At 37.7% G+C, this 19,674-nt stretch overlaps 1 protein-coding gene across 5 annotated transcripts in view; it reads right to left on the reverse strand.

Annotated features, from left to right (window-relative positions):
* Positions 1 to 19,674, reverse strand: part of galnt13 (polypeptide N-acetylgalactosaminyltransferase 13) — a 37,042-nt gene that overhangs the window by 8,379 nt on the left and 8,989 nt on the right. For 2 of the 5 annotated variants that reach the window (XM_014016694.1, XM_014016698.1), the window contains 10 exons: positions 13,882 to 14,050; positions 10,342 to 10,508; positions 9,196 to 9,403; positions 8,215 to 8,385; positions 7,221 to 7,338; positions 4,695 to 4,875; positions 2,929 to 3,068; positions 1,694 to 1,792; positions 1,033 to 1,167; positions 728 to 757 (listed from right to left, as the gene is read on the reverse strand). In XM_014016694.1, the coding sequence (XP_013872148.1) occupies positions 728 to 757; positions 1,033 to 1,167; positions 1,694 to 1,792; positions 2,929 to 3,068; positions 4,695 to 4,875; positions 7,221 to 7,338; positions 8,215 to 8,385; positions 9,196 to 9,403; positions 10,342 to 10,508; positions 13,882 to 14,050 (1,418 nt within the window). The remainder of the gene's footprint in view (positions 1 to 727; positions 758 to 1,032; positions 1,168 to 1,693; positions 1,793 to 2,928; positions 3,069 to 4,694; positions 4,876 to 7,220; positions 7,339 to 8,214; positions 8,386 to 9,195; positions 9,404 to 10,341; positions 10,509 to 13,881; positions 14,051 to 19,674) is intronic. The other 3 variants (XM_014016697.1, XM_014016696.1, XM_014016699.1) reach the window with 2 other exon arrangements.

Raw genomic sequence — 19,674 nt, forward strand, 5'->3', positions numbered from 1 at the left:
AAATCAAATCATACTTTGAGTTGTATGGGTCAGTTCTTTTTTTGTTTTTTAGTCAGGCAACATAAGCGTAAAGAACAAGACTTTATACAACATCTGTTTCTTGATTTGCCTGAATATTAAAATTACAGCTTACAGAAGTAGGAGGTATGAAGCAAAATGAAACAGTTRTGAGTAATGAAGCAAACAGTGCTGTCATTTATCTCACCTTTGCTCCTACCTTCATAAAATTAACATTTAAGCATTTCTGTGTTCTGTAAAACTGTTAAATGCTATAAAACACTTAATGCTTTGAGTAGCTCATGTTATCACGCTGCTTTTTGTTTTAATTTATGTAATTGTTTTGCTTTCTCAAAAGTTCCCAAAGCTTTATTTTAGTAACTAGTGTTGATGAAATATTTGAGCTGCTTTTATAAACTGCCTACCAAGCACAATGTTTTATTATTATTATTGTTATTATTATTATTATTATTATTAAATAATTTGGCCTTATATTTTGACTGCACAGGAGAATTCATGGTAAATAAATGTTGACTGATGTGATTTCACTTCATGTATAATTTCATTTCCCTGCTTCACTCTAACAGAAAAGAGTCTTCAAGTCACTAAAGATTTATATGATCTAATCTAACAACCACACGTTTTATAGTCCACACAGGATGCCACGACACTTGAAGCACAGGCCACAAACTATGGGGAAAAGGAGGCGGCACTGACTTGGACAGCTTACCTCAAAATCATACTCCCACTTGCCAACATACTATATGAAATGAGAGAAGATGAAAAACACAGCTGCTGGATGGAAATAGCAATTCAATCCCTGTGTTTTATATAAAAAAAAGAAGAGATACCAAAAAAAAAAAGAAACACAGAGTGCCATCTAGTGGCAGAAAATTGTTTTTTTTTATAGAACCCAAATCCTCCAAGTGGATTGCTGCTCTCATTTTGAGAACACAAAGCATCAGGAAGAGAGAGTGACCACCTGCAGAGCCTCATTTTGGACTCTCTGGTCACTGTATGTAACACAAATCCTACCTCAGCGTCATACTCAAACATCTGGTTGCCCTTCATGTGGTGACACTTCAGCATCAGAATAGGACCGTTGAGACGGGAGGCGTCCAGACAGAGGTCATCTGTCCTGATTTCTTTATCTGCCGTGTAGGAGAACACCTGGGGGGAAAAAAGCAACAGCGCCACAATTATGACAATATTTTGTATTCGAGGAGTGAACGCAAAGTCATTTTACCAGAGGTGTATAGTAAGTATATTTACTTTGTTACATCAGTAATATTTCTTTCAGGATTTTACACAGTATTTTTATTGTAACTTTTATTTATATTTTGTCACATTCAAAACATAAAATCTTTTTCTAACACCTAGTTACATGCTACAAATTTAAACACTGTACGACTGAATTCACCATGAAAGCAGTTGTTTATGCATGCTAAGAAATGAAGTGTTAACTTTAACAAAGTTGAGTCTGGTTCCACTAAAACGAGCTGATTAAATAACTTTACGTTCACTCATCTCGGTTTAGTGGAGCCAGTTTGGTTACGAAAATTCAACAGAGGCTAGAGTCTGTTTTGGTTATTTGTACAAGTCACTGTTAAAAAAATTCAGTATTTTCTACTGCTATTGCATAATTTATAAGTCATGAAAACAATTGCATTAAAATTGCAAAGCATTTGCACTTCACCTGGTTTCCACCCATGCCATGACAGTTGAAAAAGCCAACTTTCTCATTTTCTTTTCTTCCCATGTTGTCCACGCACTGATTGGTCTCCACATTTCTGATCTGCAGACAGGGGAAAAAAAACAGGAGAATTATTGAATTATGAGACTAAAATGTTCACTTTTCACAGTTAACTTGTGAAACACTTTTTACACTGTTCTTCATGAGAATCAGTTACCAACATTTTCAGATAAAATTCACGTTAAAAGCTGAAATACTGACCTGATAGACCTACATAAACCATCAGCTTTTTTTCAAAACCTCTTGCCTTTACAGTGTTAGAACTGAGCTGACAATTTTCTAAGCCAAATGCTTCTCATGCCAACATAGGCATATAGGGAAAAAAGGCTGGAAAGGCAAGACTGCGTGTGTTATGGAAGATGAGACTCAGTCAGAAGCAGCTTAGAGGGAAAAATGGGAGGAGAGGTGCTGCCGAGGCTAAAGACTGACATAAAGACGCACAGCTTTTACAGCTTTATAGAAGAGCAGCAATGATGAAAATTCTCACATCCTCAGCTGTTGGAGGATTACAAGTTTTTTAAAGCATAAATTATTTGACATAACTTATAAATAGCCATCTATGCAGGATTAGCTGTAGTGGCCATCTTGAATTGTATTGAGTCCAAATGTAAATGAGGTGTAGCCAGTGATTACTTTCTATAAATTTAAATAAAATCTATCCAGTGGTATATGAAATATTTTGCTCATGGTTCAGACCCCGACACACACACACACAACACACACACAGAGGTAAAACCATTGTTGCTGCTTTGCTTTCCGCAGCTGGTGATAAACACGCATTTTAAAACGCAGTCAGAAATCTGGTACCACAAAACACTTCTGCTTCTCAGCTTTTTTAAGATTTTTTTTTCCTTGCTGGGCTTAAATCAAATAAACATGCCCATGAGCATTATCTCACTCACTCAGCATGTGCACCATAATTGTGTAAAAATGTTACACAGATCAATAGAGACTGTGCAAGCATCCAAGAGAGTGTTTCTCAGATCTGTTCAATATAAACTGACCATTATTTGTTGCTTTTATCTAGTTTTCTTAAAGCTTGGCTGCAGGTATTTACACTTTTGTTTTCAACATTATTGCTTTTCTAATAACRCACCCAGCAGCTGCATTTATCTCACTGAAAGGAGAGGTGAACGTTCGCAGTAGGATGGGAATTTAAAGTACAAATGTGCTCGTACTTCACCAAGTGAGTAGTATCTTCGTGGGATCTGGGAGTCTGGGTAGATGTTCTCTAGATACCAAGAAAAAGGTTTGCACTTTAAAGCCCCTCGGAGGACTTTACGGGAGGAGACGTCTCCGTAGTCTACTCGCATCACACCTGCAGAGGTTAAACAGAGATTTAGACAGATTTATTCAAGAGTATCATCAGGCGGGATTTAAAAATTTTCTACTGGGGGAAAAAAAAGGGAGTGAGAAGCGGTGATGTTTTCTTGCATCACCATAATTAAACACCAGAGGGCCCCTTTGCACAAACACGCCAACGCCCAGCCTAAAAGTATGGATGGATGAGGATCAGGGAGGGTTTTCCTGTTAACACATAATTGCCCTGGTCTCTGTTGACCCATTTATACACCCACCAAGTACATGTACTGTTTAGGATCCGAGAAAAGCACAATTGCAACATTTACATGGATCATAATATGTTACTTAAGCCAAACAGAAACAGCCTGATGTATCGACACTGCTGACACTGAAGATTGGGGAAGGATTAGACAGCAACTGTGCAAAGACACTTAAAAAACCACATTAAGCAGATGGTTTCTCTTTGGAAAGATCCAGTATGCTGCGACAGAGGCTGATGGTAAAGAGGGAAAAGGAATCAAATATTTTAGGATGACTCCACACCAAATTTTGGTCTAATATCTGTAAAATTATCTGAGATAGCCATTTTTGTGTTTACGAAGATTGCTTAGATGTGATATTTTGTTAACTTTATAGACAACTGAACACATGTATGTACACATAAGAAGAAAAAAATAATAATCCCTGTCTTTGGGTGATAATTAAAGACTTAAATGTTTCTGGAGTATATTGTTGCAAGAGATGAGTGGCCTCTTTCATCCTAACCTGCACTGTGCTAAGAGGGGACAAGAAAGCAGTTACACTTTAAATAGGATCACCCTACACCACTTCCAAAAATCAAGCACAGAGACACAGTGTGTTCCTCTGTGCCAATAAGTAAGGTCTGGCAGCAGCCCAGCCCAGATCATTTTCACTAATGTCCTGGAGGAACAGACAGTCATTGCAGGGCCACAATACTTAGTAAAAGCCATCCATCACAACGCTGGCTCTGCCTCCACACCTGCCTGCGGAGAGTCCTGCCTGACTGAATGGAGAAGGTGGTCACAATTTGTGCCAGAAGATCTGCAGATTACGGATGATCCCTTATAGGTTGGCAGCCATCTAGAACACTTAGTCAGAGATTTCTGGAAACGTGCTTTCTGCTAAAGGGTAATCACATTACTGAGTCGACAGATGGAAGGGAGTTCTCATCTCTCAAGCTGCATAGCCCCGTTGATCCAGGTTTTTTTTTTAACATATGCATTTAAGCTCTCTTTGAGAAAAGACCCTTTCTGACAMATTTCCAAACTCAAGTTCAGGAGACCACTGAAATATGTCTGAAACCAGAAATGGATTAGTTCCTTTTCAGGGTGACAAAGCAGCGTTAAATTCCAACATGCAAGTAGAAAAGAGAAATGTGGATTATGAAAAGAAAAGAAAAAGTAATACAAGCAATCACAGTTCAGTTTGGGTATAAAGAATTGCTCACATTTCTTTTAAACCATGGGTGTGAACTGAATAAAAGCATTCAGTAAATTATTATTAATAATCTGTAATTTTCTTTAATTCATGTCATTTTTATCCATTTGCCTTCAGCGTGTCGTCTTAGTCTAAATGTGAGAGAAGGATTCAGTCACGCAGAGGTCATTTCTTTGCTCCGTACCTGGTGAGATGATGTAGAAGAAGTCTTTGAAATCATCCATCCAGACTTCAGCCAGGCGCCTGTTGTTCTTGTTGATGACTTGGCCCGTTCCTCCAGGGAAGCTGTACGGAGTGGCCTTACGGAAAACATGCCCCACGTGTGAGCACGTTACGATTTCTAAAGACCCACCGCACTGCCAGATCTGCATAAACACAGATAAAAATCATTTCAAATTAATTTGTGAATGTATAAGATTAGAGATGGGTTAAATGTTTTTTTTAAGTGATCCCGATCTTAAGGAGCTGTTTGTTTCATAACAATTTGATTTTTAACAAGTTACATCATCATGTAGGGCGTACGTGATGATGTCATCACATTCTATGGGTGGAACCATGTGTTTTATTAAGCAGAAATCCCCTCCTCCTTTCTCCTGAGCTGCTGTTCTCCACCACGCTGCCTATTTTCCCTGAAAAAGCAAAGCAGGAGTGATTGTCTCTGGATTTACAGATGAAAAAATAAGATTATATGACGAATAATAAAATAAAACTACAAACGGCTCTTTACTGCCCGCAATTTGGCTCCTGTAATTCCTTGTAAGGAGCCGTTCAAAAGACTTGGATCATTCATGAACGTCACATATCTATTGCAAGAATAAGCTCACTCACTTCAGGAACATCTGGAGGACTTCTAGAGTCAGACTGAAGTGAGATCAGTCACTGACAACTAGCCATTTAGTTGCAATAAAGACAGCAACTTAGGGGCAAAGAAAGTTACAATCTAAGTATTGGGAGTGCTTTTATTTTGAAATGCTACATCAGAAGTTGCTCAAAATTGTTGAAGAACATCTAGAGGACTTCTAGAGTCAGAATGTTTTAAAGTCATTAAGAAACAGCATTGCATGTGGTTGTTTTATTGCTACAGCAGGTGTGTCTAGCTTCACTTTTTAAAATAAAACCATCAGAATCAGAATCAAGCTTCATTGGCCATGTTCGCTCAAACACACAAGGAATTTGTTTTTGGTTGTGGTAGCTCAGAGTGCATATAAGAATAACTAATATTGTGCAWACTGGGTGTGGAGTCCCACATTCACTGCCTCCTCTGTGGATCTGTTCTGATGGTATGTGAACTGCAGTGAGTCTAACAGAGGGTTTGTGATGTCCTTCAGGTGATATAGGACCAGTCCATCAAAGCATTTCATGACTACAGGGGTCAAAACAACAGGTCTGTAGTCATTCAGGGCTGTGATGGCTGACTTCATGGAGGTTGGTAAAATAGTGGAGCATTTGAAGCAGGAGGGTATGACACACAGCTCCAGTGAAATGTTGAAGATCAGACTAAAGACTGGTGCAAGCTGTTCTGCGCAGGTCCTGAAGCACGAGGGTGAGACTCCGTCTGGACCTGGTGCTTCCCTCACTTTTTGTTTATTGGACAGTTTTTTTTTTTCATGTTGTAATGGAAATGATGTATTCGGTTTTTTGTTTGTTTGTTTTGTTTTKTTGCTCTGAACCCAGAGGAGAAAGACATCAACGCTTCATACTTAAGTATTTGTTCATTTATCACAAGTCATATCATCAGAGCAATATTAAGCACTGTTATCACACATCACAGGTTTTCCTGATATTGTGCAGCCCTACATTCAAGTCACATAGAAAGATATTAAAGGGCCAATATTATGTGTTTCTCAGGCATATATTTAAATACTATACCATAATAAAGTATCTATGTCACCTTTAGCCGTTATTAAAATGCTGTTTTTATGTTTAAATAGAAAATAAACTTATCTTCTCATCACTTCCTCTTCTAAACGCCTTGAAATTGGCCTCTGTCTCTTTAAGAACCACCATTGCTTCTGTCCCATCCCATTTCAGTGTGGGGGGAGGGGGGTTCGCGCGTGCACTATGATGCAGTTTACTTGGCATCTGAAAATACTGTACATTTCCTCAAAGGTATTTTTAATCTGAAAAGAGCTTCACTGAGTGAGAACTAATGTTGAGAGCTCAGCAGACAGTTAAGTTTCACTTTCACTTTCACCCGAGAGCCTGCAGGAGTCATGGGCGGGGTGTGTGGGGAGGAGGGGAGGGGGTGCACTCTGCCATGAGGAAGTTGGTCTTAAAGACACGTCCCAGGGGCGTTTCTGGTACCAAAAGGTGTTTCTAGTCCCCACCTGTCGTTTTGCTCCTCAGCACATCTGCCTAAAAACACTGCAGGATTTCTCAAACATGCATGAATGAGTTAGAGCAAGGCTTTGGGCATGTTTTATGAGAGTATAACATTATAACATGATATAAAACTCAAAAAAGTTGATTTTACATGATATTGCCCCTTTAAAGCTGCCGACAGTAATGCAGCTTGTCAGAAATTGATAGCGCTAACGATAACACTGGACAGGTCCACTATGTGTATTTCATTTTACCAGCAAGCCTCTCTTTGTCTCTCTTGTGAGTTTTAAATAGTTGGCACTATGACTATGGTTTAGGATGGTAATTGCATCGGGAAGTTGCCATCAGCTATCTCTGTCAGGATAATATCATGTTTTCAATCACTCACCCTGAAAGACATTTCCAGATTTTCTCCACCCCATATATCCATCCCTGGATCATAACTTCCGATTTCTTCAAAATAAGTTTTGTCTATAGAGAATAAGCCTCCTGCCATGGTGGGAGTCCTGCAGAAGAAAATATATCATTATTGTAACATCTGCTCGCAATTGTAAAAGCTATTGGAAAATTATTCTTAATTTTTTTTTTTTGCTCAAAACAGCACCAGTCTTTATTTTATTTTCAAATATTAAAGTGTTGTTCAATCCAGCTTAAACCAATTCAATAAGAAATCTGCACAAGGGGGATTTAGAAGAGACTTAATTAGCTGTAGGAGTAGTTCTCTAAATCTTTAATAAACATACAGGCCATTGTATTGATGTGTTCATCAAATATATATAAAAACAAACCAGAGAACAATGACTTCAATATTTCTTGCTTGGAACTATGATTTCATGCTGTGATTGTTAGTATCTTCTTGTAACACAAAAAGCACTGAGGATAAAATGAAAACAAGTTGTTTGACAAAATGAAACAAAGCCTTGGAGAGAAAAATGCTTTTATCTTTTAATTCAGTCAAAAATGAATTAAGGACGCAGTTTGTTAACGAGAGTGAACTGAATATAGATAAACTGTTCACTTTGTGAAGCTAAAATGGCAATTGTAAGCAGAGTTTCTAGTTTTCTATTTTGGTATATGCACATATTTAAACTACAAAGGAAGAGATGCCTTGAGGGGATTCACCTATTTTTAGCTTTTTCCAAAGAGGAGAAGAAACTTAATCTGGTTTTTAATGACCTACTGCCTCCACAGAAAGAACAATCATTTGTTTGGGTAAAGCAATCATTACATTTTTTGTATGTGTGAGAGAGAAAATAGACCCCTACTGTCCTATATCTTTATGAAATTATGTAAATTATACGTGAAGGAACCTGGACACGCATTTGCTTGAAAAAGAAATTAGATTTAATATCTGAGAAGGAAACATTATTGAGTTTGTGTACCTGACCGGGAGCGTTCTGTCTCCTTTACGGCGATCCATCTCCCGCTGGGGAACTGGGTACCATCGAAAGTTCAGCTTCCAGTTGAATCCACCGTAAGTCATATCTGAGCCTGCCATGTACTCAAACGTCTCATCACTGATGACGTCGATGATTGGACACACCACYGCTGATCTGCAAGACAAGAGTCATATTCAGGTGTGAGATGGAACAAAGTATGGAGTTTTGAGCATTAATCAACATGGATTTAACAAGAATTTCATAACAATTCAATAACATGGTGAAATTTACGATGGTGTAAAAGTTCATGATAAAGCATTGCAATGAGCTGCCAAAAACTGTTGGAGACTGGAGTTGTTTAAGGTGACAATTTACTTTGGTCTTGTTCCAACAAAATCTAGTTCTCTATATTTGGTACAGATTGAGCTCCAGGGAGGAGCTTTGTACAAATAGGCGGTGCTTTGTACCAGAAAGTATTTAGGCAGCTCCAAATAGCAACCACAAGAGATTCAAGGATTTCTTAAACATGCATGGATGAGTCAAAGTAACACTGTGTATGTTTTTGATGCGGGAATGGCTTAATAACATGAAATAAAGCTTAAAAAAAAGGTAATTTTACACAATACCCCCCTTTAAGTAAGTCTAAGCAACCTTGAACAAATAAAGCATTCCTCCACAACCGAAGTCCATCTTTTATCTACAGCTGAAGTCACACAATGACAGCACCAGCAGCAGAATAATCATCATTTCAGCAATGTCAGGTTGACAATTTGCTGTTTATTCAATATTCAGATAGATCCTCTGGTAAAGGCATCCAATTATGCAACTTTAGCAACAGTAATTTTAACAAAGGTTTCAAGGCAAAATCTAAAGAAGAAATTGTCTGACAGTAAGAAACTCCACAGCATTCTGATGCACTGCCCCTAAAAATCACATCGTGTTTCATCATTTTCTGTCAGCCTCAAGCCCTCTGCGTGGTCCTACCGGTCTTCTTTGATCCGAGCCAGCAGGGGCTCCAACCAGCCCACGGTACACTCGCAGTGAGCGTCGAGAAAGGTGATGACTTGACCTGTGGTGGCGGCGGCCCCCCTCAGCCTGGCTCTGATCAGACCCGAACGTTGCTCCATCCTCAGAATCTTCACTGGCACCTCGAAAGTTCTCACGTAGCTCTCGAGCTGCTTCTTCAAAAAGTCTGAGAGAAAAACAGACAAAATAATTATTATAATAATTATTTTAGCTAACCAATTTTCATAAAAATATATTAATATAATCCAAAATGTCTAACATCTATTTTCTGAGTTATAATAAAGTTCATTACCAGCAAAAATAAAGTATATTTTTGTGTTTTCAAATAGCACATCTATGTAAAACTGAATATGTTGATAAAAAAAACTTTTGAACAGTTATTAGAAAGTTGAATTGGATAGCATCTCAACACTGCATCTTATTTGGAGTGAGAAAAAAATCTTAAAATAAAAATTGGATACTGACTTTTTTCCAATCTATGATATTTTGGCAAGTGAGATATCATGAAGTGAGCAGAAAAATAAACTTAGTCTGGAAATCAGATTACACCTCCTACTAGAGAAGAAAAAAACTTGTTAAGAAAATGACATTTTGGTGACATTTTTATGCTTTAAGTTTAGTAAATGTCACTACTGGAGATAAGTGATAGAAAAAGACGCTACAAATCAGATGAACACAATTAATTCTACTTTTTGAAAAAAAGAGTGTCAGCATATCTGATGTCAGCAAGCACATTAAATGTCTCTCAGATCAGCAGGGAATCCTTACAGGCCTATCATCAATACCAACTCTCCCACAGGGATGATTTAGTGAAATTAGGTGGAGTTCTCCATCATTCTTTTGCAAGAAATTCTCCACAGATATAAAGGAAGAACATAAAACCCATGTTTAAAATGATAAAAATGTGACAATTTTTATTATATATGGTTTCACTTTGAATTCAGTTCAGATCATCTAGAATTTATTGCAGTCCAAGCAGTCCTTAGCAATATTGATATTACTATAAATTTTTATTTGCAGCCCTAGCTGTGACTCTGTCAGGTATAAAATACATTCCATTTTTTTTTTTTTGAGGTGATTATTATTTAGTCTCTGAGCACCAACCTCGCTCACTGGCATCGTCCACCAGCACAATCTCCACCAGCAGGTGTCTCGGAGAGCGGTTTATGACACTGTGAACGGTCCGCAGCAGGGTGCTCCATGCCTCGTTATGAAACACAATCACAATGCTGGTGCTGGGCAGGTCATCTGGGTACAACTTGGTCTTACAGCTGACGGGGAAACACAGTCACATCATACAGAGGCTTTACACAAATATACAGTCTAAAACCATCTGATCTGAACCATGGATCGTTTAAACAAAAGCATGACGTCTCAACGTGTGCGTAGTTGGTTTGAGAACAAACTACACTTTTAAGAGACTTCTTGTAACATTAGCTACCAGCATCTTAATTTGACAGGAAGACAGGTGGAACTGTGAAGCTGTGAGGAGGAGAAGTATCTGCGGTAGATGACTTTAGGTACCTGGGTGGAGTGTATGACACGAGTGGCAGAGCTGATCTGTGACAGAAGGGTGGCTGCATAAGTGAAAGGGGAGGTTCACAGGATGAGATCTGCTGCAAACTTTGGTTTGAAGACAGGGGCACTAAAAGACACGAGGCATTGCTGGAGATGTTAAGATTTTCATTGGGAGTAACAGAAATGGACAAGACTAGAAATTAGAATGTCATAGGGACAGCTCAGATTAAGAGAATCGGAGACAAAGACAGAGAGAAGAGGCTGAGATGGTTTGGATGTGCATAGATAAAATGATTGACATGTTAGACATGGAGCTGTAAGGAGGAGGATGAAAAAAGAAAGACCACAGAGGAACTTAATGGATGTAGTGAAGGAGGGTCTGGAGTGAGTTGAAGTGGCAGAGGAGGATGATTGGGCTGAAGGTAGGGGAGTCTGCTTTGGATACCCCTAAAGGRAACCAGAAAATCAAAGAGAACAACAAAGAAAAAGAAAAAGATGATATAATTTAAAAGCAAAATTATTATTTGCAAATGTTTTCTTTTGACAAGCACATAAAAGTAACTGTTAAAGGAGACTTATGTTTTTAAATTCTTCTTTTTCACATTGAAATCATTCATTGGGGTATRTATAAAGTGGAATTGCAATGCTTTGGTCTGAATTCCTCCTTACTGTAACTCCACAAGCCCCTCTTTTACCCCTTTTCGTAGGTGTGTCTGAAAGCAACTCAATTCGATGCTGTCTCTTTAAATCTTAACAAGGCTCTTCATGCCCCGCCCCTACATCTCCCGCTTTTGGTGTCCTGGATGGATAGAAAGGCACTATATAAGTACAGTCCATTTACCATTTACCTCCAGCCTGGTCCATTCCAGTTTGATAGACGGGTTTACAGCTACATAGCAGCACAGAAATTTTATTTATTTCTTGTTTTATTTACACATTAATTAATAGATGTCAATGAGGGAAGACTTGTTCATCCAGCCTTACATGTTGAAGCCATAATCTGGACAATTAAGACCACGAAATTGTAGTTGGAAAGTCCAGACCTTATTTAGAAGTTCCATTGCAAATACGGTGACGTAATAGATAAGAAAACATTGTAGAAAATAGAGAAAAATGAATGAGTTGAAAAATATGACCCAAACAGAACATAAAGACATCAACGCAGCAAGAGGAGAGACTAAATTCAAAATTTCTGCACTCCAAGAGACTCCGAATACACAACAAAACGCAAGTGGATTTTTCATATGTCCCCTTTAAAAAAACAGCTGGTATTTTTACAACCTTGTAGCAGAGTAAAACCAATTGTTAACTTGTTTTTGAATGAGTTATTTTTTGTCTAATTTTAAACCCTTACATATACACTATATGCATTATATACATTTTATACATACATTTAAAAATTCCTAAAGTTTCATTTTGGTTGGTTTAAAAAAGGCAGCATATTAAAATCTCTGAAAGCAGTTTGAGTAACCTGCTGCTTCCAAATGATGCCACCAGGGGATTTACTGACAAATATCTCAGAAGAAAGTGAAAAATGCAAAACCAGTGTTGACAGCAATGCCAGCATGTCCTTGGCTTGATGTGATGCGTATGAAAGTCTAACAGTGAAACTGTGGGGAACCTCAGGACGCTGCTAGACTGAGTGTTACTGAATAAAAAATTAGCTATGTTACAAAAAAATGGAGCTGGGCAGCAAAAGGAGCTTGTGTGACAGGAGGAGAGGTGTTGAGAAGTGACAGAGGGTGAAAAAAGGCCACTGGAGCAGACAGCATTGCTCGCTCAATCCCGTCGATTCAACATAACATCACAGAATGATAGGAGGCCGCCTTGCAACTCGACACAATTTTGATCAAATTTCACYGCAAAACTGCATTTATTCTGTAAAACTAAAGCCTCTTTCACAAGACAATTCCACAAAATCACCGCACAAACCAGTCCAGCTTTGAGCTCCCTCAGTTCATTCATAAATCACAGGAGAAGCCGCCAGTTCCCGCTCACATGTACGCGTTCAGAAATGAACGCAGCAGCGTGGAACCAAAAGAGGCATGGAGCAGATCTCAGCTCGGCTGAAGTGGACCGCGACATTTTTATTGTGTGACGGACATCCGTCTCGTATCAAACAAAACAAACTGAATTAACTTATTTTAGCGATTCTGTGGTTCTATTTATTTAACAGTGTTGCTGTTCTGTGTCATCTTTAATATTGTAATTGTCTGCAATAAATCTATTGTTTAACCTTGCAGTCGCAGACTTCTTCCTCATGTAAAACACAAAAACAAAAAACTGAATTAACTACCGATAATTGGACTGCATTCCTTTAGTGGGGTTGGCTGAAATATGTGTAATTTAGAGCCAAAACGTATGTCAGCGGTGTGATGTCCGACTTCACCGCACCGCTATGACCACGCCTTTCACCAAAAAATCTTTTTGATTGCAAGTAAGTGAGATCAACTTATTATCTGTGTTCTGACACAATTTGTTGCTGATTGGGTCAAGAGGGTCAGAGATGGAGCCTTCCATGCCCCAAAAAAAGGTCACTTCCTGTTGTCAGCATTTCCAAGTTCCCTGCCTCTGCGACGAGGGACAAAAAAATGGAATTAACTCATTTTAGCGATCCTGTGCTTCAATATTTTTGTAACCAGCTACAAAGTTGTTGTTTCGAGTTATCTTTAATATTCCCTCAGTAATATATCTGTTTGATTTTTCACAGAGGGGCGCATCAGAGGCGGGCTCACTTCACCCCCCCTTTCCGCCTTCATGGTTTTTTTTTTTTCTGAATGATCCGAGGAGGACAGAACACGAGTCAGTCCTGGACTGAGCCGTCTTATGAATGAGGCTTAAGAAATGTACTCCAGTGAGGATGTTGTAGAAAGTTTAGGAGGTGGAATTATATTTTTTTTCTGTMTCCAGGTCTTCTTTGATTAAATTCATAATAAAGTTTTAATCTTCTTGATTCAACATGGGACTTGAACCTGCGGCCTCAGCTTCACTAGCAGCACTAATCACCCAGGTACCACCTTGTGAGTCAACATCTGTGTGAATGTTTGTTTCAGTGGATGTTTAATGGTCGGTACAGTAAACTGATTTACAGCAACTTCGTGAAAAGGAAAGTCAAAGCGTACACACCCGTCCAGCCTCACATCCGGTAAACTCCTGTTGAGTGCGATCATGTCACTGGCCAGCAGATTGAACTGGTTGATCTTAAAGAGCTCCTTCATTTTTTCCTGGTCATTTTTGGGGATGTTTACCGCCTTGCCCATTTCTCCTGGACCCTCGTGGCTCCGAGATATCACAGCTGTAAGATAACAGATATTAGTCTCACTAATGAGGTGCAAAATTAACAATAAACTCTTTAGTGCACATGACAGAAAAAAAAAGGTTTTGGTCCTTTGGGCTAAAAAAACTGATTTTAAAGATTTTCTGTCCTTTTTATGAGAAACCATTTTCTGTAGAAAGAGAGAATAAAGCAGAACTCCTCTGATAAAGAACAGAGAATGTATGAAGGAATTTACAATATGGAAATGTGAGCGCAATTTCTGCATATTAAAACACTATGCCAGGGGTTGACAACTGGTGGTGGGCGGGCTGTATATGGCCAGCAGGTGACTTACATTTGTCCCACCAGTAAGCCCCAAAAAAATGTATATAATAATAATAATATTAATAATAATAATAACAATAATAATATTAATAACAATAACAATAACATTTATTAAGTTTTTAAAAATAAAATAAAACCACTTTAAGCTGTTAGAATCTAACAGCTACTTCTTTACAAATGCTTTTTAAAAATAATTGTATGTGTGTGTGTGTGTTTTTGCGTTTAGTTTGTTCAGTGAAGCTGGCGCCACGAAGGATATTAATATACATAAGTCGCCGCTACAACAGTTGCACAAAGTTAAATACAAGAAGTTTACCATAAACAGTGACCTTTTACCAGAAGCACAATCTTATGTTGTTGCACTTCAGCTCAGTAAAGTAAGTTTATTATTTTTGTTTGCTTCAAACATTTTGAATTCATTTTTAATCATTTATTTATTTATTTGTTTGTTTATTTATTTATTTAAATGAATAAATACATAAATAATGGCTGGCTGGCTATGTGGCCCTCTTTTAGTGTCAACAAAAAATAGTGGCCTCATCCATCATTGAGGTTTTCCATCTATGTTATTTACTATGCATTTGTTCTATAATTGTTCATAAAATGTTTCAACTCTTATACCAAAAGCATGCCTAAATGAAATCTTTAAAAAAAAAAAGTCTTTAGTAACAACATAGCAGACCTGCATAAGCTCTCTCCTGAAAGCTTTGGCTTATGCTCACTGAGTATTAAGTACTGCACAGTCTGGCAGCTATATTTATTTTAACTGATAATCTGTTCGACTGCAAAAATGCACTAATACTACATATGCGCAAAATGCTATTCTAAAATTAAAATGATTTATTTAGTTGTGGTAGTCTTCTTGACAAGACTCTCCAACAGTCAAATGCTTATATTATTGGCAGATTAGCACTGAGCTGCAGCTCGTATCACCAAAGGTAAATAAGCACTGAAGGATTCATGACTGCGTTCTCCCACACCTCTTGCCTAATAATKTTTTCAAACCGAGGCAGTGATTTCTATGAGAGGCAGCTGCACAGGGGACACTGGCTGCAGTGGTTAAGAGGACTCCCTACAACACTTATTGAGACAGACTGATGTAGACTATATTGTTTCCCACAAATGATCACACTCCTGCCTGCATAGAACCGCTGACACAGTTCAAAAGCTCTGATAGACTCAACTCCAGAGCTGAGCTGGATGACGGAGCAAAGTGTCTATCAAAGCACCTTTAATCCATYATTCTTGCAAGTCTGGATACACACACGTCAAGAAATGTCTTGCACAATGAAAATGCCAAGCGGTCAATAAAAGTGCAGGTTTCCAGTGAAATCCAAGTGAAACAACGGTTATGCTGAATTTTCAATATTAGAATGTGTGAAACAGGGCTTTCTCAAAGCTCCAAAACACCTTGACTTGGAGATCACTTAGACTTTWTCCATATAAAAGTCCAGATTAATGTTTAATATCCCAAATATTTTCCTGTGTTTGTTGAACTGCATTAATCTTTATATATATATATATATATCTTTTTTGTTCTGTTTGGTTTTACAGTGCCCTTTAAATAAATCCAACAGCTCCACAGAACAGACTGCCACTTTCTTGTCGTCACTGTGACATAATGTCGACAGTAGTTTGGAGGTAGGTTTATATTTRTGTACATATGTTGGCAGATGGGCCGTCACCACAACAACACAAAACTGTTGAAAGTCGTTTTTGGCTTCGGTACATAGTACTTGTTCGTATACATCACGTGATTTTTCTCACTGGACATTTTTCTATTTCCTTCTCTCAAGAGAAGGCGCGCTTTAACTAAAGCTTTTATTGTTCTTTTAGAMCTTCTGTTAATTTGTAATTTTCTGCAGCTGCCATTTCTACATCTTTCTATCTGCAGTAAAATAATTCATATCTATTTATAGACTTTTTTTGGGGTGCATATTACTTTTCTTTTAGATCCTTGTAGTCAGCCCAGTTCTGAATTGTCAATATTTTTAATGACAGCTATTGACCTGATTTTCAAGCTCTAAATTAATGACAAATGAAGTAAATGAAGCTGAAAGGTTCCTAAACTTCTGCTGGTGAGAGAAACATTTGCTCCATTTAGTTTATTCCTTTTGGGGGAGGCTCTATTTCTTGAATTTGCATTCACTTTATCTTTGCTTGGGGAGGGGGGGTGCACAAATTTTTTTTTGCTTTATATCATGATATAAAACCATTATTTCATTAAAAACATACTCAAGAGTGTTGCTTTGACTCATTCATGCATTTCTGAGAAATCTTTGAATCTCCTGTGGCCATGTGGAGCTGCCTAAACGCTTGCTGTTACAAAGCTCCACCTATTTGTACAAAGCTCCTCCCTGAAGCTCAGTCTGCAGCTCCCACCCCACAGAGCACCTCTCCCCTGAAAGCATTGGGCCTCATGCAAGAACATGTTCGTATTCTTCTCCTAAATTTCTCTTACTTTTGTTCGTACAAAGGGTTCGTACGAACATGTCACGTCAGATTCAACAAACTCTTCTATCTTCAGGAAAAGTGTGTAAATGAGCTGCGTAAATTCCACCTGTTTGTATCCAGCTGCTCGTGCACACGAGAGGAGATTAGCATAATTACCACCCCAAAAACGCCATATAAGGCTATGTTTCCTGCCTCAGATACAAGGAAGTGTCCATTCATGAAAATGACAGCGAAAATTAAAATGAAAAACTTTACGAGTTCAGAGATTGAAGTCCGTCTGTCAGAGATCCAGAAAAGAAAATCTGTCATTTTTAGCAGGTCAGCTGTGGRATAAAAAGAGCTGCTAAAAGTATAAACAACTGTGTTATAGAGTGTAATTTATTTTCAACTTAAAATATCTTGAAAACTAACGAAATATAAAGTTATTAGGGAGGAAAACCCGTCTGGATAACAGCGGACTGACTGCTCGTAAAATATACGACAGGTCTGGACCACTCGTGAATTTTGTTCGTATCTGAAAAAAATCTTAGAACACGAAAACATTGGTGAATGCCACAAATTCTCCTAAATCACTCGTACGCACAACTTAAGAACAAATCTGTGCATACGAACGGTTCTTGCATGAGGCCCATTGTTGTGAAGTGGGAGTGTCTGAAACAGTAGGAGGTTCTTAAAGAGGCAAAGGCCAATTTAAACGTGCTCAGATAGGCTCTGATGCAAAGTCAAAAACATTTTGATTTATCCAGCTTTTTCATAACAACTGAAGGTAGCAGTTGATTGTTGTATAGAATGGAACGATGTGCCTGGAAAATACATAATATCTCCCTTTTTTAAACAACTTGTGTTGGCATTGAAATAAACTACTAATAGATTGTTAAATCTTGAATTGAAAAAAGATCAAAATCTGCAACAATCACAGCTTTCTAAAATATAGTGCCCACTTGGACTACAAAAATACCTGTTTTACAATAATTCAATTAAAAGATCATTTTATTCCAATAAAAGACAACTACTCTACCTCTCAGATGCTTTTTACATCTTCATTTATGTGTCTTCTGMTTCTGAGAGCTGTATAATTCTCTCAGCTGGACTGTCAAGGTGAACACCAAACCGCATGTAGATTTTGTGTTGTGTTCTTCATCACACGGGCTCCAATGTCCTGCAGCCTTATTCCTTCTCATTTACTTTACAGAAAAAGATCTGTGGTGGTGCACAGCTGGAGGCGCCTCGGCTCGATCCATTACCACCACCTCCTCCTCCTCCTCCTCCTCACTGTGCTGCTCTGCTCTGCAGGTCTGAAACAGCTGTCATTACATTATAGATTAGGGAAGCTCCATTTCAGTCCAGGTACAAACCGCTGCTATAGGCTCCTTAACTCCATCTGCAGCATGGTGTCATTGTACACCACGAACAGGTGAGCAATTTACAGAGATGAAGAATATTGGTTTAAAAAGGTAAATTGGTTTGAAAGTTTTCATATCGTTGTTACAGTTAAGGTAAAATAAAAAGTTTATTTTATTAGGAAAGTTTATTTATAATAAATCAGCGAGGATTATATTTCTCTGCTCTTTGAAAATATAAGCAAATGCAGAAAAAAAAGTCCTGTATCTACAATTTTTCCTTATCAGCATTGCTAATTTAAACCACTCAATCATAACCTTTTGTTTTATAAACAAACTATATCAGAATGACTAATCTTTTTGGAACAGCAGCATGTAACTCATGATGGTACCTTATTTGGTGTAAACTGTGAATTATAGTGATGTTTTATTTCCACTGTTAATCTTTTCTCCAGGTTGTCAAATATGAGTCACTTGTAGAGTGGTTATTTTTATTTACTGCTCTTTTAAAGCATCAGTCACTGAAACAGGATAGACTAATTTGGCACATGTTTTTTTTTCATTGCTTCTWTTTTACACTCCCACATATGTCAAAGCCATTTTTATTAGTCACACTGAGAACTGGATTTCTAAAAGTTTATACAGCTATTTAGTACTAATTTTGTAATTTCTTCTTGCAAAATGTATTTCCCAAACAAAACAGGCCTGATTTGTTCTTTAAAAACCATATTTTTCACAGCTTTAATGGTTTCAGCCACCAGTGTTTGTTAGAGGCTAATATTTTGCTGCAATATTTGTGTTTAAATAATTTGTCAGCTTGTAATTTTCAAACTGGAGGCTCTTACCTTTCTGCTAAATCATATCCAATTAAAAACTATTTAATAAACTTAAATCCACTGCAAGATTTGCTAGTAAATATGCTTAGCATCTACAACACACACTTTGGCCAACAACCAAGAATTCAACATATTAGATATATTTTCCTGATTTTTTTAAAATATTGAACGACTCCATAGTAATTTTTTGATTTATTTTACTCATTTTTTTATTTATTTCAACCATTTATTTATTTATTTAATTTTGGCTAAAACGGCTCTCCATACTATAGTAGCTGATTCACAGAAACTCATGGAGCTCAAAGCAACAGATGGTTAATTCAGCAGAGTTTAAATATAAATCAATCTCAGTTTAAAACAAAGACATGTTTACAAGAAAGCCCTCTATTGAATTATGGTAAGTATAACAGCTTATTCCCACAGACTAAACTAAAAGTGCAGCTATCACAGCATATGCTTTTGTTGTTTTAATGTCTTTTCTAAAGCCACCAGCTCAAAAGAAAATTCAATAACTTYGTTACAGCTTTGTGCAAAGCAAATAAAGAGGACTGAACATATTTCCACTGTAGGCAAAACCTTGTTGCTACAATAGCTTATTTAGAGCCATTTTCTTTGCATAATACAAACATTACCCCAATTAACTTTGTTTTCAGTCAAAGTCTTTTATAACCATTGTACCCAGGAGAAA

This window comes from Austrofundulus limnaeus, unplaced genomic scaffold (genome assembly GCF_001266775.1).
Source record: "Austrofundulus limnaeus strain Quisiro unplaced genomic scaffold, Austrofundulus_limnaeus-1.0 Scaffold152, whole genome shotgun sequence".
NCBI classification, from domain to species: domain Eukaryota; kingdom Metazoa; phylum Chordata; class Actinopteri; order Cyprinodontiformes; family Rivulidae; genus Austrofundulus; species Austrofundulus limnaeus.